General features: G+C 40.9%; 1 protein-coding gene across 10 annotated transcripts in view; it reads right to left on the bottom strand.

Annotated features, from left to right (window-relative positions):
• LOC149316715 (myomegalin-like) overlaps positions 1–27,960 on the bottom strand; it is a 149,519-nt gene that overhangs the window by 50,912 nt on the left and 70,647 nt on the right. For 8 of the 10 annotated variants that reach the window (XM_089516093.1, XM_089516094.1, XM_089516091.1 and 5 more), the window contains 15 exons: positions 25,825–25,944; positions 25,466–25,558; positions 23,681–23,896; positions 23,143–23,301; positions 20,272–20,385; positions 19,848–19,985; positions 19,008–19,187; positions 18,139–18,333; positions 12,200–12,343; positions 11,105–11,180; positions 9,107–9,195; positions 8,116–8,232; positions 7,597–7,734; positions 6,811–6,923; positions 5,980–6,107 (listed from right to left, as the gene is read on the bottom strand). In XM_089516093.1, the coding sequence (XP_089372219.1) occupies positions 5,980–6,107; positions 6,811–6,923; positions 7,597–7,734; positions 8,116–8,232; positions 9,107–9,195; positions 11,105–11,180; positions 12,200–12,343; positions 18,139–18,333; positions 19,008–19,187; positions 19,848–19,985; positions 20,272–20,385; positions 23,143–23,301; positions 23,681–23,896; positions 25,466–25,558; positions 25,825–25,944 (2,020 nt within the window). Of the gene's footprint in view, positions 1–1,051; positions 6,108–6,782; positions 6,924–7,596; positions 7,735–8,115; positions 8,233–9,106; positions 9,196–11,104; positions 11,181–12,199; positions 12,344–18,138; positions 18,334–19,007; positions 19,188–19,847; positions 19,986–20,271; positions 20,386–23,142; positions 23,302–23,680; positions 23,897–25,465; positions 25,559–25,824; positions 25,945–27,960 lie in introns of those variants that run through there. The other 2 variants (XM_089516097.1, XM_089516098.1) reach the window with 2 other exon arrangements.

The raw sequence follows: 27,960 nt of genomic DNA, 5'->3' as shown, positions 1-27,960 counted from the left end.
TCCTAAAGACAGCCTGCGGTGGCAAAGCCTTCTCCCGAGGCGGAGGAGCCGCACGGCACATCCTTTGCCTCGGGATAAGGCCTTGCCGCCATGGGCTCTCTTTAGGACCCAACTGGCTGGCAAGGCCTTTTTTCCCCGGTGTATAAGACAACCCCCTACTTTGGGGAAGATTTTCCTGGGCTAAAAAGTCGTCTTATACGCCGGAAAATACAGTGTACATTTTAGTGTGTGTGAGAGACTTCTAGCATGCACTGTTGTGCTGAGCTGGATTGGATGCATAAACCTGAATGGCAAACTAGCCAAAGGAATACATGGAGGGTATGAAGCTTTGTAACATTATTTATACTTTTAGTCCACTGAAAACAAACGTTCTCTAAGTTGGTTGCATAATAAAGTCAACACAGGAAATAAAAACATAAAATTTATAAAAGCAACAAAATTGCCTGGAAGAAGATGAACATATGAGGTCCAGTTGAGACTCCTTGAGAAGGACATTCAAATAAACAGGACACCATAATTGAGAAGCCTCTCTACTAACATCTCACAACAGGATTGTTGTGAGCATAAGATGCATGTGAATAAGTAAGATGCTTGTGAGCATAAGATGCATGAGAAAACTATGAACTCTTTAGAAGAAGGGTGAAATAAATATCTGATGCAGATAAATAAAATACAAAATGAAAGGATCTGTTTTACAATTTGGATGGGCCCATATGATGATGAGACATGAGAAAATCTGGAATAAATTTGCAAATACTTGAAGAAAATGTCTGACAGTTATACATGCCTAGCCCCACAAGCAGATGAAAGGCCCTCCCTCCATCCCAATTGCCATTGCCCTGGCCTCGGAGGAAGAGGGAAAAAGACAGTACAGTACACCCTTGCGTTGGTGGGGAATCCATTCTGCCCCCCCCTCCCCTGCATAAGGCAAATACCATGTATGCTCAAGTCCCGCATAAGATGAAAGCTGTGTAAGAGGCACCCACATCTGACGCGGGCGCACGGTATCTGCTAGGCTAATCCCCTCCCACCCACCCCTTTTCCTTTTGTTTCTTAATCAGATTGTAAGCCCGAGGGCAGGGAGCTGTTCTGTTGTCCTTTTACCTGTGCCATGTACAATGATAGTGCTTTATAAATAAATGATAATAATAACAACATGGCCACAAAAAATAATCAGCATAATAATCTCAGAATGGAAAATTAATTTAGAATTTAGGGGGGAAATGGATGTGACATGGATGGCAAAATGGATATTATTGTTTTTAAAAAATGTCCATTCACTGGTGCATTTCAGAAAGCAGCTGCTTCATTCTCTGAAACCTTAAACAACCTGGTGCTTCCTAGATGTTTTGGCCCATACATCCTCTTATCCACTGGATGGAGCAGAAGGAGTTAAATCTGAAATACCAAGCTGCGGAAGGATGTTCTAAGTGACAATAAATCATAATCAAGAGACCATAACCCAAAACAAACAAACAAAAACAAAATACACTCCCAACAAACAAAGAAACCCCTAAACAGCTGATTTACTATGTGGCCAGCCTGAACTTCTAAAAATTGGCATATTGGTTCTGCTGAGAAATGTTTCCTGCTGCTTTTATAGTAATGGAGTACTAGAAGCACAACCATCTGTGGATGAGTGAATCAGCTATGCATACCAGCGAACCCATCCTGAAAGACAACAATAAGGTATCTGTCTTGCTAGAAAAGAACAAAAAGTCCATCAGTTTTCAACATTGACCAGTCAGATGCTCTAAAAGTTCAGAAGCAGAACAGGAAGGCAACAGAATTTCAGTCCCTAGCATCAGCCAATCAGAGGTGTATAGCCTCTGTATACCAAGTTTTTCATTTTACTTATCATAGCTAGCAAGCATTGACAGATCTCCCCTCTTCTAAACCAAATTAATACTACTACTACTACTACTACTACTACTACTACTAAAATTTATTTTTATCCCGCCCCTCTGTGAACACAATTGGGGCGGTTTACAGCAATAAAACATACATTCTCACATCCCAGAGTCCCGCCTCCTTTAAAATAGAATTAAACTATTTACATTTTAAAACATAAGAACAGAAAAAACAAATAAGCAAGTAATAACAAAACAATAAGAACAATAGCAGAAGTCAGGGTCTGGCCGGGCATGGCAGGTTAGCAGGTTAGGCTTTGTTGGTGATTCAGGAAAGGCCTGCCAGAAGAGATCCGTCTTAACAGCTTTTTTGAAGCTGTTTAAGGTGGTAATGTGATGGATCTCATCTGGCAGGCAGTTCCATAGTCTGGGAGCGGTTGTTGAATTAGACTCCTGGGCAGTTGCAGACAGTCTAGTTTTTATAGGCCCGATAAATAACTGTTAGTAAGTCTGGGCTGGCGGCGGCCTTTTTTCCTCCGGAGGGAAGCCACAGCCACCAAACCGCACGGCTTCACTCCAGAGGAAAAAGAACCCGAAAAAGCGGGTTCTTTTTCTGCCATGCCAGTTACTTCCGAGTGGCGCACTTGTGACATAATTAGCGTGGCGTGACGTGCAGATGCTATGCGTCCGTTATGTTATAATGGCACTGCCAGTACGTGCTAGGGTTAGGGACTGTGGTTGCTGCAGTCCCTAACCCTAGTTATGTCACCGCCATGCCACAAAAGGGCCATCTGTCACACACCATAAGTTGCAACAGATTCCTCCCAGAGAACCTGAGTGCACTGGGTGGATTGTACAGAAGGAGGCAGTCCTGAAGATAATAACCAACACCTTGTACTGGGCCCGGAAACTAAATTATACACATCTCCAGCACACAGCAGTAAATTTTACACATTATTATTTGGCACCAATGAACAATGAAGGACAAAGCATCATGAATACAATTATGCCATGTGAGGATGTATTGGCATACCTGATTGCAAAGCCCGAGGGCAGAGATTTTTAGCATATGTAAAAGACTGTCTTCACAGAAGATACATGCACATGCAGAATACTTTTTTAAACACCTATGCCATTTCAAAGTTGATATAGGAACTCACTTTCAATTTGGGCCACAGATTCTTCAAGGGGTCTGGAACTCATCATGCTTTTTGACTTACTAATCAGTGGCTGCCTGGGATCTGTTCTCAAAAACAGCTCAGACCATTTAGGCTAGGCTTGGGAACAGAAGAAGCCATCTAAAACTGGAATTTTCTGTGTTGATTTATACCAAGAGACTGTCAAGGAAAAAAGACCAAGATGGCTACCAAAGCCTTTCTTTTATTATTGTCAGGATTTTATGTGACTCAAAGATAGGGTTACTCAAAAAATGACCTGACATTGACATGCTATTACATTGATATAAACTGTGCATGTAAACATTATTTGATACTCTAAAGTAGATGGGGCTGACCGGTGACCCTCCAAATATTGGGACTGCAACTTCCAACAACCCTCACTTTTGGCTGTGTCAGCTAGAATGGATGGAGTTGCAGTTCAACAGCTTCTAGAGGGTCACAAACTGTCCACTCTTGAATTCTAAGGTTCACCTATTTCAGACCACCATTTAGAATCATTATTGTTGCACATGCTGTTCTAATATTAAAAATCTTCATCAAAATTATCCTTGCATATTGAATTTTGCTATTCATCACATTTGCACCCTTTTATTCAGAAGTATACTGAATCATTCCAGAACCTGTACTGCATTTATTTCAGGGTTGGGAATAAAAACAGTTAAAAAAAACCCTGGTTTTTTTTGTTTCTTTTTGTTTAAACCATTTGGGGGGCATTGATGTTTTAATGAAAAAAATTGAATCCTGCTTATATTAATACTGTGAAACATTATTATTATTACTATGGGTCAAAACGCATGGCCCTTTTGTGCTGCCTTCTGGGTGGCTTGGGAGTGCAGTAATTACACCCAGAAGCTGCTGGACCATTTACATGGGGGCCAGCTTCCACGCATTCTGGCAGCATGGTGTTTATATGTTACATGCCACTGGAGCACCTTAAAGCTGGTTTCCAACTGTGGTGAGGTGAAAAAGCCATTTTTTTGCTGGCCCAAAAAGAAGCAGCTCTTTGCCACTCCTCTTTTGGCCAGCAAAAAGGCGGATTGGGGCCATGGCATGTAGTTGTTGTGGCCCCAATCTGGCTTCAGAAAGGGTGGCTTGAAACCATCCCTTCATGGCACTCTGTTTCGCCACTAAGTCATAGGCTCCAAAGCTTTGGTGTTCCAAATATTTTGGACTTCACCTATCAGAAGTGTTGTCCAAACTGGCTGGGTTTCTGGGAGTTGAAGTCCAAAAGTCAGATGTAATAATAAATAAATTTTATTATTATTATTAAAACACCAAAAGGATCAAAGTTTGGAAACCGCTGTTCTATGTATTAGCAAGCTTCATCAATCATGTTTTAATGCTTTCTAACATTAACAATCCAAATGCACCAGGCTTTGATATGATTTACATCTTTCAATAAAACATCAATTTTCTACTACTTACAGTATTATTCCTATAAAATCTGAATATATGTAGACCGTACAAAATAAAACATACAAAAAATGCCCTCAGAAATACATTGTATTGTCTTTGTTTTATGTTAAAGTACAGGTGTATGTTAGATTAGATGTGTTTTATGATATAGTGGATATGCAATGTTATTTAATTTGTTATTTGAGTAATTTTGTGTCATTGTGTTATTTGTGTAACTTTTGTCATTACATTTATGTGTTTGTAGTAAAAAAAAATTAGAAAAAGAAATAGATGAAATTAAGAGTAAGCTAATGTTAAGCATTATTCTACTTACTACTTATAAAGTAGCAAAATGCAGTTCAGATGTTATAGCCACTAGCTTAAATATAATTGTTTTTTTAAAGTGCTCTTTTAAAACAAGTTGTTTTGGTTGAACTTATGATAATTGAAAGATCTGTTTCTGAATGGCATTCTTGTACTATTAAATAGAGTGATTAAAAAGAAGCAACTGACACTGGATACTGGTCTAACAATGAAGAACTACCAATTAATTGTTAAAGTTAAAATGTTTAAATCCAAGAGGTCATTGTTATTCCAGTTGGAGGGTTGAAAAACAGTAACCATAGCTAGGCTTCTTGTTCTTTTCTTTCAGTAAAGACCTTGACAAGTCCTCAAACAGTATAAATAAACCAAAACAGAAAATATAACTACCATGTGGTTAATGAGTAAGGTCTGAAAATGTGTTGGCTCACATCCATCTATGTATCCTAACTGTCATTTTAAAATTTAGGCTAATACTAACACATAGGCTAAATCTACCACAACTTTCTGCCTGTGACCTGACACAGCATAGGGTGAGCTGGTTTCAACAGATCTTCTACTTTGTGTTCCTTAGAATGGCAGACTGCTGTCTGGATTTACTGCCATCTTAGAAGAATGGCTACTTCACAAAGCAAAGATCTATATTTAGCTGCTGAGGCACCACCCAACACTGGAGGATTCCACATATTTGCAAAGAGTAAGCATGCAATTCCTCAAAACTGAGTTATCTACATTGCACTATGTTTATGCCTGAAAGTTGTTTTGAGGAGGGTTTTATTTGAGCTTCATGGTGAAAACATGGAATGAGAAGAAGCTCAATAAACCAAAACAAGAATAGTTACCACCCCCACCCCTCCAATAGTCACGAATACATGTAATGCATGGCACACAACAATTAACACAGATTCTAAAGGAGCAGGGGTGTGGAGAATCTTTATTTCACCAAATTTGAGAAGGGGAGGAAAAGGAAGATGCTGGATGGGGAGCAACTAGAAAGGAATTATAAGATGATTAAATCTATTTACATTCTCCCTGGCAGGACCACACCAGGAATGTGAATGAAACACAAATGGCTAGCACAGAATGCCATTTCCAGCAAGAACTAATCAGCCTTCTCAATGTCAAGACAAGCTTGTTCAGTTAGTGATCAGCTTCCATCCTGTGCCAGGGCAATGTGAAGGCCAGAGCTCAGAAGCCATGCTTGGGCAGGACTGTCACACGCTCCTGTTCCCCACCTCCAATGTCATGCAGTGATTCCAGCCTGCTCAGGCGCTCCAGGCTTCTACCAAGGGCCTCTTCTAATTGTCTGCGGAGTGCCTGGACCTCCTCTAGCTCCCCTTGCAGAGTCTGTTCTGGTCCAGAGCTGATGAGGTCATGAAAAAAGGAAAATGGGTTAAAAGAAGCTTATTAAGTTATCAATATCTACCACTCACTGTGCATACCACTCACTTAGCTCACCTCTTACTCTAAACCTTTTAAACATTCATCCCTCCATTTTCATGGGGGATCCATTCTGGACCCACCCCCACCCCCTGTGAAAATGGAAATTTGCTTGTATTCAAAACCCACTGATTATAATGCGCATGCGCTCTTGCGCATGGCTGCACGAACACACCACGGGCCCACAGGCCATGTTAATTCCTCCCCACCTTGCTGTCATGAAAAGCGAGACTGTGGACTCCAAGTCTGGAAATTAGAAGGGACAGCTGTATACCAATAATCAATCTAAGGCTCTTTCCTGGAACTCCCTCTCTCCAGCCTATAGAAGGCTGGAAAGTTGAAATGCAAAGGTGATAAAACGGAATACTTCTTACAGCCTGTGTATACAAACAACTCTTTTCCCCTAAGAACACTTTGAGGATTAATTTAATGAACTGATTTCATAAACTGGCTTATGTATCTTTCAGATGTGTTAGCATATAAAAGGAGAAGAAAATAATAAGGAAACTCCAGCAATAGGAAGCTGATTGTTATAGCTCCTCATCTACTAAACCACAAGGATAATCCAAACTCTCTCAGCAAGATTCCCCAGCATTACCTGTAGCTAGTGGAGGGGAGCTCCTCACCTGGCAGGATGAGCACGAAACTTCACCAAACTACTGTAGAGTTGCTTTTCTGCTTTCAGGGTTTCATTCAGCTGATTCCTCTCTGCCGCCAGGCCCTCCAGTGCCATTAACAGCTACAATATAAACATTCTTCTTCACTTTATGGTTAAGTGTGAAATTTGGGACTATGCAGAACTCAATGTGAAGTCGAAGGCTTTCAAGGCCAGCACCCATAGTTTTTTGTGGGTTTTTCGGGCTATGTGGCCCGAAACTCTTCAAGAACATGTTCAATTCAAATGCCTACTCAGTCAAAAACAAACCATCAGGTTTTCTATACCTAGTCACTTACTTTAATATAGTCTATTTTAGAAGGGTGTTGTAAATACAAAAACAGGGATGGGGAAAAATTTTAAAGAAAGGAAAATTGCAAATCTAAATTAAACCAGACTAAGCTTATCATGGGAGTTTATCACACAGGGGAAATTCCATGCAGAAATGGGGGTTTAAATCAGAAAAAACACCACAAAAGCGGGTTGATTTTCACACTACATCATTAAAGAGGTGTTAACTTGAATGGAAAATAGACAGAAAGTAGACAAAAGCCTCTCCTTTTTTCTTTTGGAAAATCCTGAAAGTAAAAAGGAGTGGCTTTTGTCTACTTTCTGTTTGGGTTAACACCACTTTAACAATGACGTGTGTGAAAATCAACCTGCTTTTATGGTTTTTTTCCAGCTTTTAAATCCCGTTTTGCACAGGATTTTCCCCATGTGATGAACTCCATAAAGTCGAAGCATTTTTCTGCCATACCTGCAGCCTCTTGCTTCCTGGGTCTTCCTGTCCTTGCAGTTCCACACTGGCTACCTTTTCCTGAAGCATTAAAACTTCCTGGGTAAGTCGCTCAATTGCTGGCATTTCTTCAGGGTCAACCAGCTGCATTTGCAAGTCCTGGAAGTCAAGTAAAGTATAACACAGAAAATGAAGCAATGCAGTTCATGGAAGATGAGGCAATACAGTTCACAATTATCACAATCTTTGTGGAATGCAAAAGATCTGTCATATTAAAGCCTTGAATAACATCCAAAATAGAAGGGTTTGAAACCTCAGTTCAGGCTTTATAACACTAAAAAAAAAAAGCATGGGATTTTTAAAAAGTTCTGTATTTGAACAGTCTGTTCATAATATTTGGTATTAAAAACACTGCTTTTCTACTTTTCATTTTTTGAAGTAGATATAAAAACCAGGTGGTCAGTGGAATATACTAAATACTTGAGGCCCATTACCATCTACAGAAAAAAATGGTTGACACTTTTTTGTTAGTAAACCTACCTTTATGAATTCTTCTTTTATCTTGATGCTTCTAGTAAGTGATTCAACATCAGAAGCCTGAACTTGCAGTTCTTCCTCCTGAGAGGCTATCACAGACTGAAGAGCAGAGAGTTCCAACTATGGAGAAGGAACATATGCATCACTATGATCACAGAGAGACAGCTTTGAAGGGCTAACTGCTTCCTATGTTGATTTCACACCACCCTTTTGGCACTAGTAATTTTTTCCTCTGAGGGATGTTGAGACCACCTGGCAAGGTGTTCAAAGAAGACCTCAGTACTATCTCTTTTTTGTCCAGGGCATTAAAATTAAGCTAAGATTGACATCAAGTTGGGAGCAGAATTTGGGCATGGGGATCCCATTTGCAGAGGAATGCATTAGGCTTATAAACCTCATGAAGGAAGAAGGCACTGGTTAGGGCAAGGACATATTACCTTTCAATCTTAAGAGCCACATGGGATGTTACATTCTGAGCCACACGCAGAGACATACAACCCACACCAGTGATCTTCTCTCTATCCCCTAAGCCAGCATGGAAAATCTCATGCGCCTGAGGATTTCTGTAGGAGGGAATCTTGTGTCCACTCTCTTCCACAAATGAGCCTAATACAAATGACTCTTTCCTAACTACTAGTAGGAACCCAGGAATCTGCAGAAAACCAGTGGGAAATCAATGTGGTGGGAAAGAGAACTTAGCAATGAAGGGCACCCATGAGGGCTACACGTAACACATCGAGAGGAAAAGGATTGGCATCTCTGGGCAAGGATAAAATAACATGCTCCACAGGAAATAGAACTTCCCTGCTTAAAGAACAGTAAAGCCAATCTATGGAACAAAAAAGGAACCTCTGCTGAATACTACCAGAGAGATGGAGGAAGTACACCTGATCTCTAACCTGTTCTATGGCATGCTCCCCCATGCTACGAAGGAGCCCAAAACTATGCCCTCAGGGCATTTGCTGCAAGGGGTCTCAGATATCTCTGGACTTACTCTGCTTTCCCTCTCTTTTCGTGTCAACAGCTCAAGCTCCTCTTTGGCACTGATGAGTTCTTCAAGTCCAGCAGTTGTCTCCTGGACACCTAAAAGGAAAGCAAACACAATCTTAGGATGCAACTATGTACACAACCCATGATCACTTGCATCTTTTTGTTTGGCTAACCTTTAAAAAGTTGCCTAAAGCAGTCTATTGAAGGATTTCCCCCAACACTTCTATTTTTCATCTTGCTACATACTATAATTCCTTCTTCATATTGTAATTTTCCCCCTCCCTCTATATCTACTTTCTGCCCTCCCCCTCTCCAAATCATGAAGTCATGAACCTTATCACTGTCAATCATCATAAATATGAATTGTCTTCCAAACAGTAACATCTGGTTTATATATTAATCACATCCTGCAGTATTAATTGTTCCAAAATCTCTCTTGATCCAAAGGTTTAAGTTCAGTATTGCCTTGAGTAATATAAACCATAAATGGCTTTCAAATACAGTTGCCCCTCTGTTTTTGCAGAGGATCCATTCCAGACCCCCATGAAAACAGAAACTCACCTATATTGAACGGTGCTGCGAGCCGCAGGGGCACACCCCATTTTGTCCCCCTCTGTTTGCAGCCCATGAACGGGTGAGGGACATGGATTTCAAGTCTGTGAAAATGGAGGGGCAACTGTACTTTCAAATGTATCTTCTTTTACATTCCCTCTTGCTACTCTTATTCTGTATGTTAACTTACTGAAAAAGCTAAGGACCACATCTTATTTAATCACTTTTGTATTGAAAGATTTTTAAAATGTTTTCTATGCTTTAGCTATTTCTAGCCTTGCAGGACTTAACAGAATTGCCATTAGATCTTTATTAGGCAAGATTTTATTTTCACTTTCAAATATAAAATTAATAATAGTGCCTCTCTGAAAAGTATTTTTGGCCCAATGTTTGGCTTATCCATTCAACTATATCCTACAAAATGTTCCATATAAAAATGCTGTGAACTTTACTCCTTCCATCTTTTACTTGTGTGTTTAGTCCTGTTCTATGACTGTTTGAGCCTCTCTTGTCTCCAAAGTAGTCCCTAATATATTCTACTGCATGAACAGTTCCACTTCAGAAGCAGACATGCATAAAGGAATGATATTCCTGGAGCACAGAACTGCCACTTTCTATCTCACAGCTGAACCAGAAATATATCACAATCAACTATACTGGAAATCAGCAGGATCACTCTATCCTTTGATACATTTGATACTGGTGATCCTGAGATCAAATCTGCAACAGCAGACACCAGACTGATAGGGATCCACATCATTTGTCTCACTTAAGAATGACTAGAGTTCGAAAGCAACCAATCCACTCAAGACCAGTTGTACCACTAGGCTCAGTGAGGAAGCAGAACACAAGAAGCAGAAAAGCAAAGCTCCCCACTTGTGCTGCTCTAGAGACCTGCTGCCACAATAGCTCTCCAGAACCATCTCTTTTTTCAGTGCTTGTCTCTGTACATAAGACCCCCATCAAGTGGGAGTCATACAGCTGCCTCTGTCTCCTTCTCCCGTGATCGAGCATGGGGGTGGCTGGGACACTGCTCCTGTCTCCTTCTCCTATGGATGTCTCTCTCTCCTAGTAGATGTGTACATATAATCTTCTCCAGCATATATTCAGATCACAGAGTTAAGTATAAGTAATGACATCTGCCAGCTGTTCTCCACTGCTGATCTGACGTATAATGTCTTCTGCAGACCTATTTCTCCAATATGTCTCCCATGGAGGAGCAAACAAAAATGTCATTTCATACAGAAAATTTGCAAATCATAAAAAGTATGCAGCCTAGCTCCAACCTTCTCCATGGCATTTTCCTCAGTTCTCCAATGTTGGGACGTTATGACTAAGGGGCTTCCAGTAACCAATGTATGGGCTTAAAGCCCATTTATATCATGAAGTGGCAAAATTGTGCAAACGAGCAAACTTTCTTGATTTGAACAGAAGCTGCTTACACACCAACCTTTTTTCATCTTGGATCCACCATTTTCTCTATCACAGATTGTGGTATTGGTGCCAGAATCTTCTTGCTTCAGTGCCTAAGAACATAAATGGGCACATAATTAACCATTTTTTGTGTGGCTTTTGAGGGTTCAAACAGAATTTTTAACTCCAGAATAAACTGGCTGACAATGAGAACTCAGAGATTTCTTGTAGCCTGGCAGTATGGTTGAAGGTTCCTTCCATCTGATAAATGCTAGTCCCACTCATCCATCTCAATAGTACTTTCTAAAAGGAAATGGAAGACTTTGGGATACTGTTCCTAAAAAAACTTTCTCCTGACAATTCTGCATTTCAGACATAGAGCCACACTAGATGCAATCCTTATTGCTACCGTAGAGAATCACAAAAGGTTTTTTTAACATGTGCCATGTGAACCAGCCCACACAATTAAGATGAGGGATGATAATAAATAGGAGGCAAGAGGGCTTTCCTGGAGGCAAAGCCTTCTAGAATGAAAGCTGCTGCTCCTGAAGTTTAGATCATCTTCCTCTACCTGTATTCTAGCAGAAAGTTAATGAATACCTTTTAAATCTAACAGCTGAAAAGAAACTAGCAGTTTTGGTGGGAAGACTCTTATAAAGGGTTGCTGAAGGTGGACGGAACTACTGCCAAAACACTTATACTAGACTCTAGAAGATTCCAAAGTGCTCTGCACAGGATAATCCATTTATGTTAGGCACAGAGATCATGAAGGAGGACAACATTTTTCCCTGATATGGTAATTGACTGAAGTTTGAGTAAAGCCACTCTTGGCACATTTCCTCACTCTTTGGATCTAAGCACAATTAGCAAAAAAACTCAAGCTGAATATGACTTTAAGATATAACCGCCTGTTCTAGAAGCAGAATTTTACCTGGGATGTCTATTTGCTCAGCCTCTTCTTCCTTTTTCCTTGTAAGCAAGCCTCCTCTCTCTGTAGCAGTCCTATAAATCCTTTCCCAGTAGAGTTTTTTGTATTTGCCCCTTTGCCAACCACACTCTTATCTGGTACCTACCTCTCTATTTTTCACTCTCAGATAGAAATATATACTTTCTCACAGGCGCACATTCTTACTTCAACAGGCACATCCTTCTGTATGTGCTGGTCAATGGAAACATCAGTTTTCGGTGGACATATTTGGCTTTTCAGCTGCTGACGAAGTGTCTGTAGCTCATACCTTCTTTCTGTTAGAGCTTGTGTCATCTTCTTAGAAGATATCTGATGAGGCAAAAAAGAAAGTATAAAATAATAACTATTGGCAGACATAAAAAGTTTCAGCATATACAACCAAAAGACTAAGCTGGCTAGTAAATCAAAGGCCCATCTAGTTAGTACTGTATGTGTATGTTTATGAATATATATATTTTTTACATAATATTTATTAGTTTCAATCTAAAAACAATCAGCAAGCAATATAGAAATTTTAGAAACACCAAAAAAAACAACAAAGATTAAAAATTACACTCCTCACATTGTGAGTGTGTGTATATTATCTTATGTCCAAAAAACCCCGTATCTTCACGTCTTCTTCTGGCTTCTTGCTTCCTTCGACTCAACAAATAAAACGACTTCCTTCTTTATTTGGGGTTTCGAGTCTATTCACTTCTTCTACATATTCCGATTCCCATGCTTCCATAAGCATTATGCTTATACATTAATATATTACAATAATTTATAACAATTACTTTCCATATTCTTTGCTTGCTTATATGTTATAATTAAACACAATCAAAAGTTATCAAACGAATTCCAAAATATTCGTCATTTAATAATTATGTCTGTAGCATTTCCTCTTCTAGCACGCCTGTACTAACTTTCCTTCTTAAATTCAAACATAACGTCAATTTCAATTAATGTTTTCCCTTTACAAATTAGCTATAGCAGGAGTTTCTTCCTATAGCCAAGGTAACAATTTTAAATGAAGGAGTAGTCATGTAATTACTCGTAATAAATCCTTTTTCCAAATCTCTTATTTTCCCTTCAAATTTCAATATATGATATACTTAGATCCCAGTCTTTTTCCCATGATATCACTACCTTCTCCCATTCTTCCTTTCTCCTTTTTTTTTTACTATAATTCTTTACATTACATGATAATCTATCTAACTTTCTATAATCATTTACTTTTAGAATCCAGCTATTCCATGTTGGTACTCTATCTGATTTCCATAGCTTAGCGATCTCTACTCTGGCTGCCGTTACCAAATACAAAATTATTCTCCAATATAGAGTTTCATCCTGTTTCTTAAGACTCGCGGTCATGTTAAGTAGATATAATTTAGGGTCCAAAGGAAAACTTATTCCAAATATTTGTTGGATTATCTCGTGGAGTTCCCTCCAGAACTTTTGTATTTTTTCACAATGCCACCATATATGCATTAAATTTCCCTTTTCATGTTTATGAATATATTTTGAAGGTGGCAGGTCGATATAAAGACATACATATCTGAGATACCTATTTAAAAGGTGAAACAAACCAACAAATCAGAGTCAATATTCAAATAAGAATAGTCAAAATGGTGGGGTACAGACCACCCAAAAAGGGTGGTCTGCCCATGCCTTGTTTTACTGCGTGAGGAAGTTGCACCAGAAAAAAAGCAGGTTCTTTTTGCGGCGCCATTGTCGCAAAATACAATGGTGTCACAACGTGCGGACGCTAAGCATCCGTTGCGTCAAAATGGCCATTTTGACGCCCTCAACATGTGTGAGGGGTGTCTGGAAGTGCCGCCCCTCTCACGTGACAATGGCACCCATTGCGCCCGTCTGTATAGTGCCAATATTACTTTTAAAAAGTCCCATCCCAGAATGATGGTTGAAAAAGGAAAGATTAACTATCTCACCATGCTGGACAGCTTTAACAAATTAGACAGCTGAGAGGATAATAGAAAATAAGAAGATAAGAAAAGAAAGAATAGGTGAAATATTAAGATAGTAACTCTGCTGGAAGAGTCAAGGTTTATATCGAAGTAATTTTTGGTGAATAAGATATATGATGTTTTTCAGGTTATTTGATTTCTTTTAGGATGAATTATAGATAGAATTGATAAGATAGAAATTATTGGATGAGACACAGACATAATGACGTAAACTTGACACATGAAGGGAAGGGTTAAAAGGGGACACTCCCTAGATAATAGTGAAAGATATTTTAAAAAGATAGTAATAAAGGAAATATGCATTAACGCATTCATAACCACAGCTAGGAAGTAAGCTTTGTTTTTGTTTTTGTTATATGTTTGTATATGTCAATTGTAAATGTCTTTATGTGCTTGTGTGTTTTTAATTTTGAGTTTTATACAATAAAAACTTTTTTTTAAAAAAAGGAAAGATTAACTATCTCACCAAGAACAGTTATGGGATTGTATGAATGTTTTTGGCAGCACAATCCACAGTCCCGATGCAACCCAAGTGATGCCCTGGCATTCATGCCAATCTGCCACACTTCCAGTGGATGGGGAGAGACAGAACAATGTCTCAACAATTGATTTAGGGTCAGATAGGTTCATATTGTTTAAGAAAATCATTAAAATAAAGTATTTCCTCAAACCACTTAGAAAATATATACCAAAAGAGAACTGGAAACAAACACAGATACTATAATGTTACCATCAGCCTTCCTCCACTTTAGCAACTCAGCAGTTGCATTCTGAACCAACTGAAGCTTCTACACTGTTACCAAAGGCAGCTGCAAGACAGCATAATGGACTAATGTGACCCTTAAGTGCTTAGAGAGTGTATAATCATGGCCAGCTCAATCTTATCGAGGAGAAGGCTATTTGGATATCCAGGTACAAAGAGTATGTTTAAATTAAAACCTTGATTTTAAAAGAAAAGTGTATGTTTCACTATGTTTGAACACATATTCCCAGAACAGTAGAACCCCTGCTATGCTAACCATTATTATTTATGACTTGTTTGGATCGAATTTCACTTTGCTCACCCTTGCTCACATAAAAATCAGATCACACATCACTTTAGAATAGGTATGGGAAATGTGATTCTCCACACTAGACTGAATCACAACACTATTGGCTACAATGGCCAGGGCTGACAGGGCTGAAATCTCAAAGACACAAGAATTAGTAGTTATGAGAGACTTTAATTATCCTGATATCTGCTGGGAGATGGACTTTGGATTTCAGAAAAGCTGATTTTAACCAACTCAGGGAAATATTGGATAGAATCGCATGGCTAGAGATGCTAAAGGAAAAAGACACCCAACAAGGGTGAAAAAGCCAATGTGGCTGCATAGCAAACTCAAGGAGGACGCAAAAAGAAAAAGGAGTATGTATGGAAGGACAAAACATCAAGGAAGAGTACACATGTGTAGCGTAAGCTTGCATAAATAGTAAAAGGAAACTAAAGCTCAAAATAAGCTGTGACTGGCTAGGCAAGCATGGAGCGACAATAGGGGCTTTTTTCAGATACCTTTGGGGCAACAGATATTGACTAAGATTGGGGTCCACTTGCTTGGAAACTGAGTATCCTTCCCATTGTGATTTGTTACCATTTTGCCACACTTCTTGAATACAACTGAATACAATAAGGATGGTATAACAGATCACAATGAAAAGGCTACTCAATATCTATTACTTCAGTTTTTCCCCTCAAGAGAAATGTATGTTTCCATGGAGCAGCAGAAACTTTCACAAGGGATCCAGATTGCAAATCTAAATTGACAAGGATATAGTCAGGAATGAACTAGTCAATCTAAATGAGTTCAAATTGGTAGGTTCAGACAAATTGCATCCCAAAGTACTAAAAGAACTTGCTGATGTACTCTGTACTCTCTGAACTACTTGCCATCAATGTTGAGAAATCTTGAAAAATAGGTGAGGTGCCAAAGGACTGGAGAGAAGGACAAACATTGTCTCTCTCTTCCAAAAAGGGAAAGGGAAGATCCAAGAAACCTAGGCATGGTACATACTGCCCTGAAAATGTGGCCTGGAAGTGCCCAGTTTTCCTCCAGAGGGACACCGCAGCAGCCAAACCGTGTGGCGTCCCTCTGGGGGAAAAAGAACCCAGAAAAACTGTGTGGTTGGTGCATGTGGATGCCGTCATCAGTGCGCCATTGGTGTGCTGTGACATGCCCATGACGGAAGTGTGGCACCCAGAGGTGCGGACTTGGCGCCGCACTTGCATCATACACACGTGCCCCTTATGAACGGCGCTGCCTAAAGATGGTATTGTCCATACTTGGTAGGGTTCCGGAGCGTGCAGGTACTGCACGCTCCAGAACCATAGAATTGGCCCCTGGTCACTGCAAACCGGCGGTCTGTACTGGGCCTAATACTGCAAATTGTTCTAATGCTCTCTTTTTTGGTATGTTCTTATTTGTATTTTTTGTTCTTTTAAATTGTGAGCCACTTTAAGTCCCAATCTTGGGGAAAAGTGGAATATACAGTGCTCAAGCCGCGGGGAGCGTGCGGGGCGCGCGGGGCGGCATGTCCCATTCAGATGAATGGGGTGCGCGCCCATGGCCGCCGCGCACACAAGCCCCATTCAAGTGAATGGAGCTCCAGCATAGGCAAAATTTGCCTTACATGGGGGGAGGGGGTGCAGAACGGATCCCCTGCATAAGGCAAGGGTCCACTGTATATAAATATAATAAATAAATAATAAATGCAGACCAGTCAGACTGACCTCAATACCAGGAAAAATATTAGAATGGACTATGCAGGCGTCTGTCTCCAAGTATCTTGATGACAACATGATGATCAGTAGGAGACAGTATGGATTTGTCAAGAACAAATCCTGCCATCTAATCATATCTTTTTTTTCGATCAGGTCATTAGTTTGGTAGATAGTGGGAATGCTCTGGATATCACTCAAGGAGTCAACATAAGTGGCTGAACTTTAAACTGGAAAAAGGTCTTGAATGAAACAGACAGCTCCAAAAGGGCAGATTGGGGCCGCCTCAGAGCTGCTTGCTCCAGAGTCATGGCAATTGCACGTGCACAGCTCCAATCTGGCCCACTGTTTTAAAGGAGCTTCTGAAAAGGAGCAGTTTTTACTGCTCCTTTTCAGGGCAGCTTGGCATCTTTTCTGGGTTGGGGTGACATGTCAGTGGCTTCTGAACCACACCCTCAAATTGCCTGGAAGCAGGCTTTTTTGCCCATCTGTTTCAGGCCTTTGTGTTCTATCCTAGGACCATTACTCTTCAACACTTTTATAAATGAATTAGTGACAGGGTGGAGGGAATCCTTATTAAGTTTGCAGATGACACAAAACTTAGAAGGGTTGCTAACATATTGGTAGATAGGAACAGAATTTAAAAAGACCTAGAAAATTGGGCAGAAATTAATAAAATGCAATACAATAGAGACAAATGCAAAATTCTACATTTAGCCTGTAAAAACCAAATGCACAGGTATAGGACGGGGGATACACAACTCAGCAGTACTATGTGTGAAAATGACCTTGGGATTATTGTTGATCAGTAATGTGATGCTGCAGCAAAGAAGAGAAATGTTATTTTAGCCAGCATTAATAGAAGCATAGTTTCCAAGTAGAGGGAAGTAATAATCCCACTATACTCTGTGCTGGTTGGGCCTCATCTGGAGTACTGTGTTTAGTTCTCAGTGCCTCCTTTTAGGAAGGATACATACAAGTTGGAGCAGGTTAAGAGAAAGGCAATGAAGATTGTAAGAGCTATAAAGTGCAAAACGTATGAGGAAAGGCTGAAGGAGCTGGGATTGTTAAACCTGGTGAAGAGAAGTCTGAGGGGGTGATATGATTGCCCTCTTTAAGGGCTGTCACAGAGAGGAGGGGGCAGGCCTGTTCTCTGCTGCCCAAGAGGGTAAGACCAGGGCTAATGGTTTGACATTACAGGAGACTAGATTTCTATTGAACAGTAGAAGGAATTTCTTGACAAGTTGGGTGTAGGAATTAAAACAGAACAAAGGAAGCCCCCACTTTCCTACGCCCAACTCTATGCTATTGCACTATGGGAAAATTGAAATAGTCTAAAACTTGAAACAGATAAGAATATGCTGAACTGCTGTTGCACTCACATGGCTCTGCTGTTCTCTGATGCTCACTGCCTGAAGCAACTCCTGAAGCTCAGTTACTTGTTCTACAGTCTGCAGACTCTTGTCACAGAGGAGTTCCTCAATGATCTTCTCTTTCTTGTGAAGGCGAAGGTACAGCTCTTCCACGGTGTCCCTCTGCCCAGGCACAAGCTTGTAAAGCAATGTTGCTGAGAGCTCCTAGGGCAAGGACAAAGATAATGAAGTAGGAGGAAAACAGGTCTTCCATCTCCAGAAGTCCTGTGGCTTTGCTGCTGACTTAGCTGGAAAGCATTTCAGAAGTAGCAATTTTTCCACTTCAGTCCACAGGGCATCTTGGCATAATAACAGCAGTTATTTATGGCAATGCAACATGGATAATACTGACAATGGCAGCTTTCTGTTTTTGTTTTGGTAACCATGTCAAAGATGCCTAGGCTTTACACACCATATAAACTGGGTCCAGTGACAAGAAGTACTGAGGAGATTATCAGATGGGGTGAATTTGGGGGGGGGGGGAGCATACTCCCAGAAATGCTGCACGGATTTTCAGATGACATTGTGCTTATCAAGCACTTATCCTGGGAAGAACCAGGAATGCTCCAGCAACAAACCATTTCTGGGACTTCCCTGTGAATGGTTTATTGCTGGAGCATTCCTGGATCTTCCTGGGTTAAGTCCTGAATAAGCACGATGTATCTGCAAATCTTCAGCATGATCGCGCAACTTTGCCTGGAGTACGCCTTTTACTCACGGCTTTTCCCCCTTACTGATAATCTCCAGAGAAAGACAGGACAATAGCTCCAGTGCCTCCCAAATACTATCATTCAACAATCAGCATGCTTCAGCACCAGAAGCAGAACAACAATCCTTACTTCCACTTCCTTGTTCCTGTCATGCAGAATTGTCCGCAGCTGTTGGATAACTCCCTCTTGCTCTGCCTGCCATCTGCACAATTTTACTTCCATTTCTTCTTTCAGCCATTGCAAATTCTGGTAGGTTGCCAACAGGTGCTCAAGTTCCAGGTCCTTACTTTTCAGCAAGCTCTCCAGATCCTAAGAGGATAAAAAGTGGACAGCAAACTGATCAACTTGGGAAAGGCCAAATGTCTTCTAGATTTCCTGAAGTTCAAAACAAATAGCATTGATTTCATTTGTATGTATGTAACTTTGGAATCACTCTCAACATTATATTGCCCTCTCGCATGGAAGGAGTGAAAAAAAGACATTCATTTTGAAGCACTCAAAATTGAAACATTAATTTTGTATATTTTAAGGTTAAGTCTCAGTTCCATATATTTTGCAATGAAAAGAAACTAATTCAGTCAGATGAATCATTGGCCTGTTGAGATAAATGCCCCACTAGTTTGTTGACTCCATTATACAGAAATGGGAGTGTTACTCTAGGAGACTGGATTAACCACGGTCTTGTTCAAGTCAATTTAAGAGGCAAAGAAAATGTTTCAAGAGCTCTTTCAAAAAGTACAATATTGCAGTGTCAACTATGACTCTGGAGATCAGGGTTCAGTTCCCCACTCAACCATGGAAACCCAATGGACAATCATACACTCTCAGCCCCAGAAAACCCCATAATAGGGTTGCCATAAGCTGGAAACAACTTGAAGGCACACAATAGCAAAACAGTGTCAATTCCAACAAAGATCAGGAAGTCAGAGCAGACAGAAAGGGCAGAACAAGCATGATCCTGCAACTTACCTGAATGGTAGCCTGGTTACTGGAAAGGACTTGGTGCAGACCTTCCAGATCATGTTCTCGCTCTTTCACAGACAAACGAAGTTGCTGCAGTTCTCGTTCTCTGTCTTCAAGGACACTGAACTTTTCATCTACTGCTCGCTACAGTAGAAAACACCCATGTGGGATGTGACAGACAGGGAACAACAAAGGTCACAGAGGCAAAAAACTTTTGCATAGAAGTCAAATTCACACTTCACACAACCTACACTTTCTTGTAATTATTTACATTTCCCTCCCCAATTTGATGTGCTGGACAAGAGGAAGTAGAGTACATTTGATGTCTGGGATACAACAAAGGCTATGACATACATCAGCATGGCCCCTTACCACACAACATCAACAAACCAAAAAAAAAAAGAATTATGTTAGACTCCTCAACCAGTACCTCCAAGGCAGCATCTCTGTCTTTAATTCGCTGTTGTAATCTCTGCACCATTTTATCAGCAGATGTAGGGTTCTTGTCCTGTTTCTGGAGATGTAGCAGGAGTTCTTTCGATTCCTAGAAAACACAGTAACATCATCATAATGCAACAAAACAGCCAAACTCCATTCCACCATTGTCACAATACTGCTAGGACCTATACTAGTTTAAAATAGTTACACAAGAAGTGCAGTCACTAGGGCAGCCAATGACTGTGCAAGCACAGAGCCTTCTCATAACTTTGACTTGGCAAGTGGGGAGCTTCTCAGTCTTTGCACAGCTGATAAGTTCAAGGCCTTGTTCCTCATTGCACAGTTGGCTGTGCAAGTATGGTATCAAGCAAAACCAAACTGATTAAAATCCATTAAATCTAATGGTAATACAACAAAGAATCTTGTAGCATCTTAAAGACGAACAAGTTTTTTTTTCTGTCTAAGGTTTTATGGGTTACAGCCCACTTCACCAGCCTGTAAGTGCTCTTGGCAATTATTTTATACAAAAGCTGGGGATGGCAGGGCAAAGTTAACATGCAAATAAACAGATATGCAAAAGGTATCAGTATAGTAATTATCTTCATGGTTCATTGTCAACTCTGATCAAAGGCAAGAGACATCTGCCATAGATCAACAGATTAATAGTTTCATGGTGGTAAAAAGTCTTTGTCCAAACCAAGTATAAGACTAAGACAGCAACAGAGAGATTAACATTTAGATATACTATAGTGGGTAAAGAGAAAAAACCTTCTCTTGACCCCTCCTCCTTGTCTAGCTATCGTCCGATTTCTCTTCTTCCCTTTCTTTCTAAGGTTTTGGAACGGGTTGTCTATTCGCGCTGTCTTGAGTTTCTTGAAGCCAATTCCATCCTCGATCCCTTTCAGTCTGGCTTCCGCCCAAGGCATTCTACAGAGACAGCTCTCACCAAGATCTCCAATGACCTTTTACAGGCCAAGGCTAATGGCCTTTACTCTGTTCTCATCCTTCTTGATCTGTCTGCAGCCTTTGACACCGTTGATCACTGTCTTCTAGTTGATATCCTCTCTGATCTTGGGTTCTCAGACTCTGTTCTCAACTGGTTTAGATCTTACTTGTCTGGCAGATCTTTTGCAGTAGTTGCAGGGGGCCAGACTTCTTCTCCTGTTCCCTTATCTGTTGGAGTTCCCCAGGGCTCTGTTCTGGGTCCCCTTCTGTTTTCTCTCTACACACTGTCCCTAGGAAAACTCATCAGCTCTTTTGGCTTTTCCTACCATCTGTATGCTGATGACACCCAGCTGTATCTTTCCGCCCCTGACCTTTCTCCAAGGCTTGAACAGCAAGTCTCGTCTTGCCTTACAGCTGTCTCACAGTGGATGCGCCATCGGCGTTTGAAGCTCAACATGTCCAAGACGGAGCTTCTTGTCTTTCCTCCTAAGCCCGTCCTTCAACACTCCTTTTCTGTCTCTGTGGACAACATTTCTATTCAACCAGTCCAGCAAGCCCGCAGTCTTGGCTTTATCTTTGATTCTTCTCTGTCGTGTATCCCTCAGATCCAGACCACAGCCAAGGCTTGTAGATTCTTTTTATACAATATTGCCAAAATCCGACCATATCTCTCCGCCTCTACTGCCAAGATCCTGGTCCATGCCCTAGTGATCTCACGACTTGATTACTGTAATGTCCTCCTGGCTGGGCTTCCTCTTTCTCACCTCCGTCCTTTAATCTCTGTTCAGCATTCAGCTGCACGCATTATCACTTCCACCCACCGCTCTGACCACATCTCTCCTGTGTTGGCATCCCTTCACTGGCTCCCCCTCCCTTTCCGCATTCAGTATAAGCTCCTGCTGTCCACGTTTAAAGCCCTCCACGGACTGGCCCCTCCCTACTTATCAGACCTTCTTTCTCCTCACCTTTCCACTAGGGCCCTCCGTTCTAGTAGTCAAGGTCTGCTGTCTCAGCCCAGGATTTCCTCTGCCCCTTCCCGGATTCGCCCCTTTTCACTTGCTGCCCCTCACTCCTGGAACCTTCTTCCCCCACTAGCAAGAGCCATCACTTCTTTAACCAGCTTCAAAACGGAGTTGAAAACCATCCTGTTCAGAGAAGCGTTCCCAGGCATTGCATAATTGTCACTCACTATTTGATGTTCTTGTGGTGCCTGTTTATTAAACCCTTTCCTGTATTGCTATGTACTGTATATGTATTATCCTACTTGTGAGTATGTATTTTCCCTGGATAATGATTAACCATCCATTATGAAGCCTCCCCCTCCCTCCAGTCCATCTGCCTTGGTCCAGGCCTTGGAGGTAGAGAGGAACTGCTGGACCTCTTACCCTTTCCCTCCACCACTCCCTCCTCCTTCTGTATCATGTCTTTTTAGATTGTAAGCCCGAGGGCAGGGAATCGTCTAACTGAAAGATTGTATGTACAGCGCTGTGTAAATTTACAGCGCTTCATAAATAAAGGTTAATAATAATAATAATGGGTAAGGGACTGGGTTGTTTTTGGAGCCAGAGGACGATTCTCATGAAAGGTTCTCCCTGCATGCACTCCACAAATATTACTGTTGTTGCTGTGTGCCTTCAAATTGTTTCTGACTTCTGAAAACCTGTCATGGAGTTTTCTTGCCAAGATTTGTTCAGAAGAGACTTGCCACTGCCTTCCCCTGAGAGGATGTGACCTACCCAAGGTCACCCAGTGGACTTCATGTCCAAACTGGGAACTGAATCCTGGTCTCTAGAGTCGTAGTCCAACACTCAAGCCACTAAGCCATGCTGGCTCACATTTCACAAATATATTCCACCTCAAACCCAGGGTGATTTTACTGTATTAAGAACCTGGAAGCCCATCACCATCTGTATCTCACCTGCAGAAGCTGTTCTTTGAAAGCCAGGTTGTCATTCAAATGCTTAATTTTCTGCTCTTGTCTCTCCATCTCCAACAATGTTTCTCTCTTCCAAGTACAATGTTGCCAGTTCTTGTCCTGTAGCTCTGTTTTTAACTGCTGGAGAGTAGCACGCAACTCCTAAAAAGAAACATGAGATTTTAATTAGCAGGTCAGTTCTGTGACACCATCAAAAGCTCTCTGGGACACTCAATCAGGAAAAATAGCTTGAGCCATTGGAAGGTACAATATTGGTTCACAAAATTACCAAAAATGCCATTCTAGCCAGTTTTGCCATATTGTCACATACTGAACATTCGAATCTGTCACACATGACATTGCATGTGTGAAATGATGACGGTTACAATGCAAATGCACATTCTGTTGTCCCCAAAATAAAAGGTATCTATATGAGTAAAAGTACCAAAGACATTCAAATGAAGTGTGACGTTCTGTTGTCCAATTCCATTTGAACCTGAGCATTTTCACATATGGATAGGGTTTAACAGCTCCATCATACCTTATTGTGTTTCCACGCTGCCTCTTTCTGCTGCTGCTCCTCTTGCAACATTGTCTCTAGCAACTGGGTAGTCTTTTTTGCCTCAGTCAAGTGGCAATCTTTTTGCTGCTGAGCCCTCTTCAATCGCTGTACTTCCAATTGAGTGAAAAAAAGTGTGTTCTGCACATTAAGAAGTCCTGTTTGCTGTTGCTGGAATGTGGGAGAATCCTCAGAGATCTAACAAGATACGAAAACAGAAAACAAACATATTTATACTGTGAAAACACTGGTCAGTGAAATGTTAAAATAGTCTTGAAAAGCAAGCACAGGTCATCCCATTTTTTAAGGATTCCATCACTGTGGCAGACATTTATATGGCTTTCCAAGGAAAAAATATATAGGTAAGTAGATATTGACAACTGCCTGAGGGTGGACTGGCTGACTTACAGAATAGTTGCTATCACTGTCAACATGGTGGCTTCCACGACTCTCAGCAGTAGTACTGGTCTCCTAACTTTCATGGTGGAGAAGCAGGGTGGCTCTACTATTAGAGTGTGCATGATATCTGAGTCATTCCACATTCAAATATTTATATGAAGTGCTTTTCTATGACGGCCATAAGTAGCTAGCAAGGGAGAAACGAGCCCTCTAGAAAGCAACCAGGGGAGACATCACTAATGTTTCATTATCCTGTCAATGTAGAGGCAGGACCTGCTGCCAATGCCTGATCTGCCATTCTGAGTAGGCACTGCCAGCAGTCTAACTGCCATTTCAATTTCACAGCATGCTCTGAATGTGGTATCACTATGAGGCATGGCGGTGAATTAAAATGGTAGCCCACAGCCTCAGCCATATTTGGAACAGTGCTTCCAACTTTATAGAGCCTACCTGGACAGAAAAAGGCAATCATCAGGGGAGCTGTTTCACATAATACCACCAGAGTACGTGGGGGAAAGATATGGAGGAGAAAAGCAATGTGCAAGGTTTGAGGGTCTGGAGGGTGTTGACCTGTAGCGTGCTTTTAGCTTTTTCTCTGCAGTCTGACCACTTGAGAAATTTCTCTTGTTTGTCCATATTTGTAAATCTGAGCAGGTGGAGAAAACAGCCAAAGGGACAGGCTGCTAATGGGGAGTGATGGTCAGAAAAGGATTTAAACAACCATCTCTCATCACTTCTTTCCTGCCAATGTCTTTCTCACATCTCCTTTGAAAATTTGGAAACAAACACTGGTATAGTTCTGAGTAGAAATTATAAACAACTCTGTGGGTGACCTTTGAAAATTCATGGTGTTCTGGAATAGAATGAAAGAGATAGAAAGATATTCCCCTTATTCACTGCCTCTCCTCACCCAGGGACAGATGGGAATTACTTTCAGGGCCACCTCCGAGATACGAGAGGACATCGGGCTTACCTTTGTCTTGGAGGCTTTCATACTCAAATGTGTATTTCTGCCTCCAACTGTCTCATGAACTCTAAAACTAAATGACTCATTCTATCTGCATACCATAACTATGCACCCTAGGCAAAAAAAATAAGTGTTCAGGAATCCTCCATTAACGGTATTCTCCTGCTCTGGAAAAACAAGGCCTTACCAATTCTGAAACATGATAATCTTACCTGAACTTATGTAAAGAACATTCTGTTTGTGTTTTTGCATCTTTTGAAATTCAATAGGGGCTAGTGTGTGTGTGTGTGTGTGTGTGTGTGTGTGCGCGCACACACGCACATGTATGAGACAACCAATTTCTTTGTAATATACTTTCAAACTTTGAGACAGGGCAAGAAATATCCACGTAATATACATACCTGCAATTGTCCAAGCTGGCTTCTATGTAGCATGTCCTGCAGCTTAATTATTGTCTCACTCTGCTCCTCAATTATGCAGTTTAGCTCTTCACACTACAAGATTAAGTAATTTAAAATTAGCAAGTGAACTAGAAAAAGGGTTCACAAGCTGTTTCTTGTTTAATAGGCATGGCATAATCACTACTAAAACTCTACTGAAAAGTCAAGTAATCCAACCTCTTCAGAATCACTTTCATCTGGAAACAAGTCACTATGCTTGGAAAACGTTATAGGCTGTGCTAGACAATAAGGGAGGTTACTGTGCAGTGACCAGTTCCATATCAGCATTAAATATCCAAGGACAAGGCAACATTACAAACCTTGTTTTCTTTGATCTTCAAGATCTCATTCAAGTTCTGGATTCTGTGATCCTGTCTCTGGGATGCATGCTGAACAGACCTCAATTCAAAAGTCATCTCATCCAACTTTTCCTGCAGCTGCTGAAAAGGCATAAATACACATATTTTAAAAATTACACCATGTATATGACAGTCATGTTATTTTGACTTTCCATTCAAATACACCTGCCAGAGAATGACTGAACAACTACAGTACATATTTATATCAGCCCTTATTTTTAAAGTATCTTTTGCAACAAATGGCAATTTATTGCTCCATGTTTTAGGGAAATTTAGGGGCTGTACAGACCGGCCATTTGGGCCGGTTGGGGCCAGAGTCGGGGTGTAGTGTCTCCATAAAACATGCCCCGGCTCCGCTCCAGGGTGGCGTGACAGTGTTCGCTGCACTATATGGTGCATGGCATCATGGCACTCCTCCGGTGCTGCGTCCACATGACACAGCGCCGAAGGAGCACCATAAAGCTAAACTGCTGTGGCTATCATACCCTTTCTAGGGTGCAAAAAGGAGCTGCTTTTTGCAGCTCCCTTTTCTGCCCTGGAAAGGCCGGATCAGGGCTACAGAGTACAGTTGCTACGGTCCTGATCCGGCAAAAATGCACAGACACTTAGTTTTGTTTTGTTTTTTACTATTTCAGATTTTTGTCCTGTGAAACCCCGTAACTGCAGAATTCAATAAAATACCATCTCCATTTTTCAGTTCCAAATAGGTTGCTCCTCTAGTCTACTTCAGTTGTTTTTGCATTTTATTTCTTACATTGTTACTAACCTAAGAGTACAGTACGTGAGTACACTCAAAAAACTGATCTTCATGAACATGTCAAAGATAAGATACATTTGGGAGACAAGGCAGCTTTCCCTAGGTTTTAAGAGGGGGGAGGCAGCACATTTCTCTACAGTGTAGAATCACAGTCATAGAGCTAAAGAGATGACAAGGGCCATCCAGTCCAACCCCCTGCCATGCAGGAAGACACATTCAAAGTGCCCCGACAGATGGCCATCCAGCCTTTCTTTAAAAGCCACCAAAGGGAGTGTGTTCCACTGTCAAACAGCTTTTACTGTCAGGACATTCTTCTTAATGTGTAGGTGGAAACTCTTTTCCTGTAGCTTGCATCCACTGTTCTCTAGAGCAACAAAAAACAAGCTTGCTGCATCCTCAATATGACACCCCTTCAAATATTTAAACAGGGCTATCATATCACCTCTCAACTTTGTCTTCTCCAGGCTAAACCTACCCAGCTCCCTAAGTCTTTCCTCATAGGACATGGTACACTTTGTCAATGTCCTTTTTGAATTGTGGTGCCCAGAACTGGAACAGTATTCCAGGTGAGGCCTGACCAAAGCAGATCAGAGTGATACTATTACTTCCCTTGATCTAGACACTATCCTTCTATTGATGCAGCCTAGAATAGCACTGGCTTTTTTTAGCTGCCACATCACACCGTTGACTCATGTTTAACCTGTGGTCTACTAGGGCTCCTAGATTTCTTTCACATGGTGTCCCCCATCCTCTGTCTGTGCATTTCATTTTTTTCTGCCTAAATGTAGTATCTTACATTTCTCTGTGTTGAATTTCATTTTAGTAGCTTTGGCCCAACTTTCTAATCTATTCAGGTCATTTTGAATTTTGATCCTGTCCTCTGGGGTATTAGTTACTCCTACTAATTTGGTGTCATGAGTAAATTTCATAAGCACCCCTGCTTTTCCTTCATCCAAATTGATAAAGATGTATGAAGCTAAGAGATAGATACTTTCTGACTACAAGGACCACACACAAGAACAGAATGACAGAACACTTGGTGAAAAAAACAGTCATTTCCCACTGTTACAGCGAGAGATTATTATCTTCTGGATTTACATCCATTTAAGTATGCATGCATGCTTTTAGAAAACTAGAGCAAGCCCAACATGCCTCTAGCTTGTTCTTATGCTTCTCTTTTGTACAGATTTGTAGCCCCCACCAATCTGTTTTTGAATAATATTTTTAAAGATTTCTGTTTTCACACATTTCTTATTTTTAAAAAAATGAATGAATTGGACAGAAAAGACTATCATGAAGAAGGATGACTATGAAGCATATATCATTATATGCTAGTCCTT

This window comes from Sceloporus occidentalis, unplaced genomic scaffold (genome assembly GCF_023333645.1).
Source record: "Sceloporus occidentalis isolate IW3139 unplaced genomic scaffold, rSceOcc1.0.p SCAF_3, whole genome shotgun sequence".
In the NCBI taxonomy this organism is placed as follows: Eukaryota; Metazoa; Chordata; class Lepidosauria; order Squamata; family Phrynosomatidae; genus Sceloporus; species Sceloporus occidentalis.
Note: the sequence above shows the minus strand (reverse complement) of the source record. Positions and strands in the feature narration are given on the sequence as shown.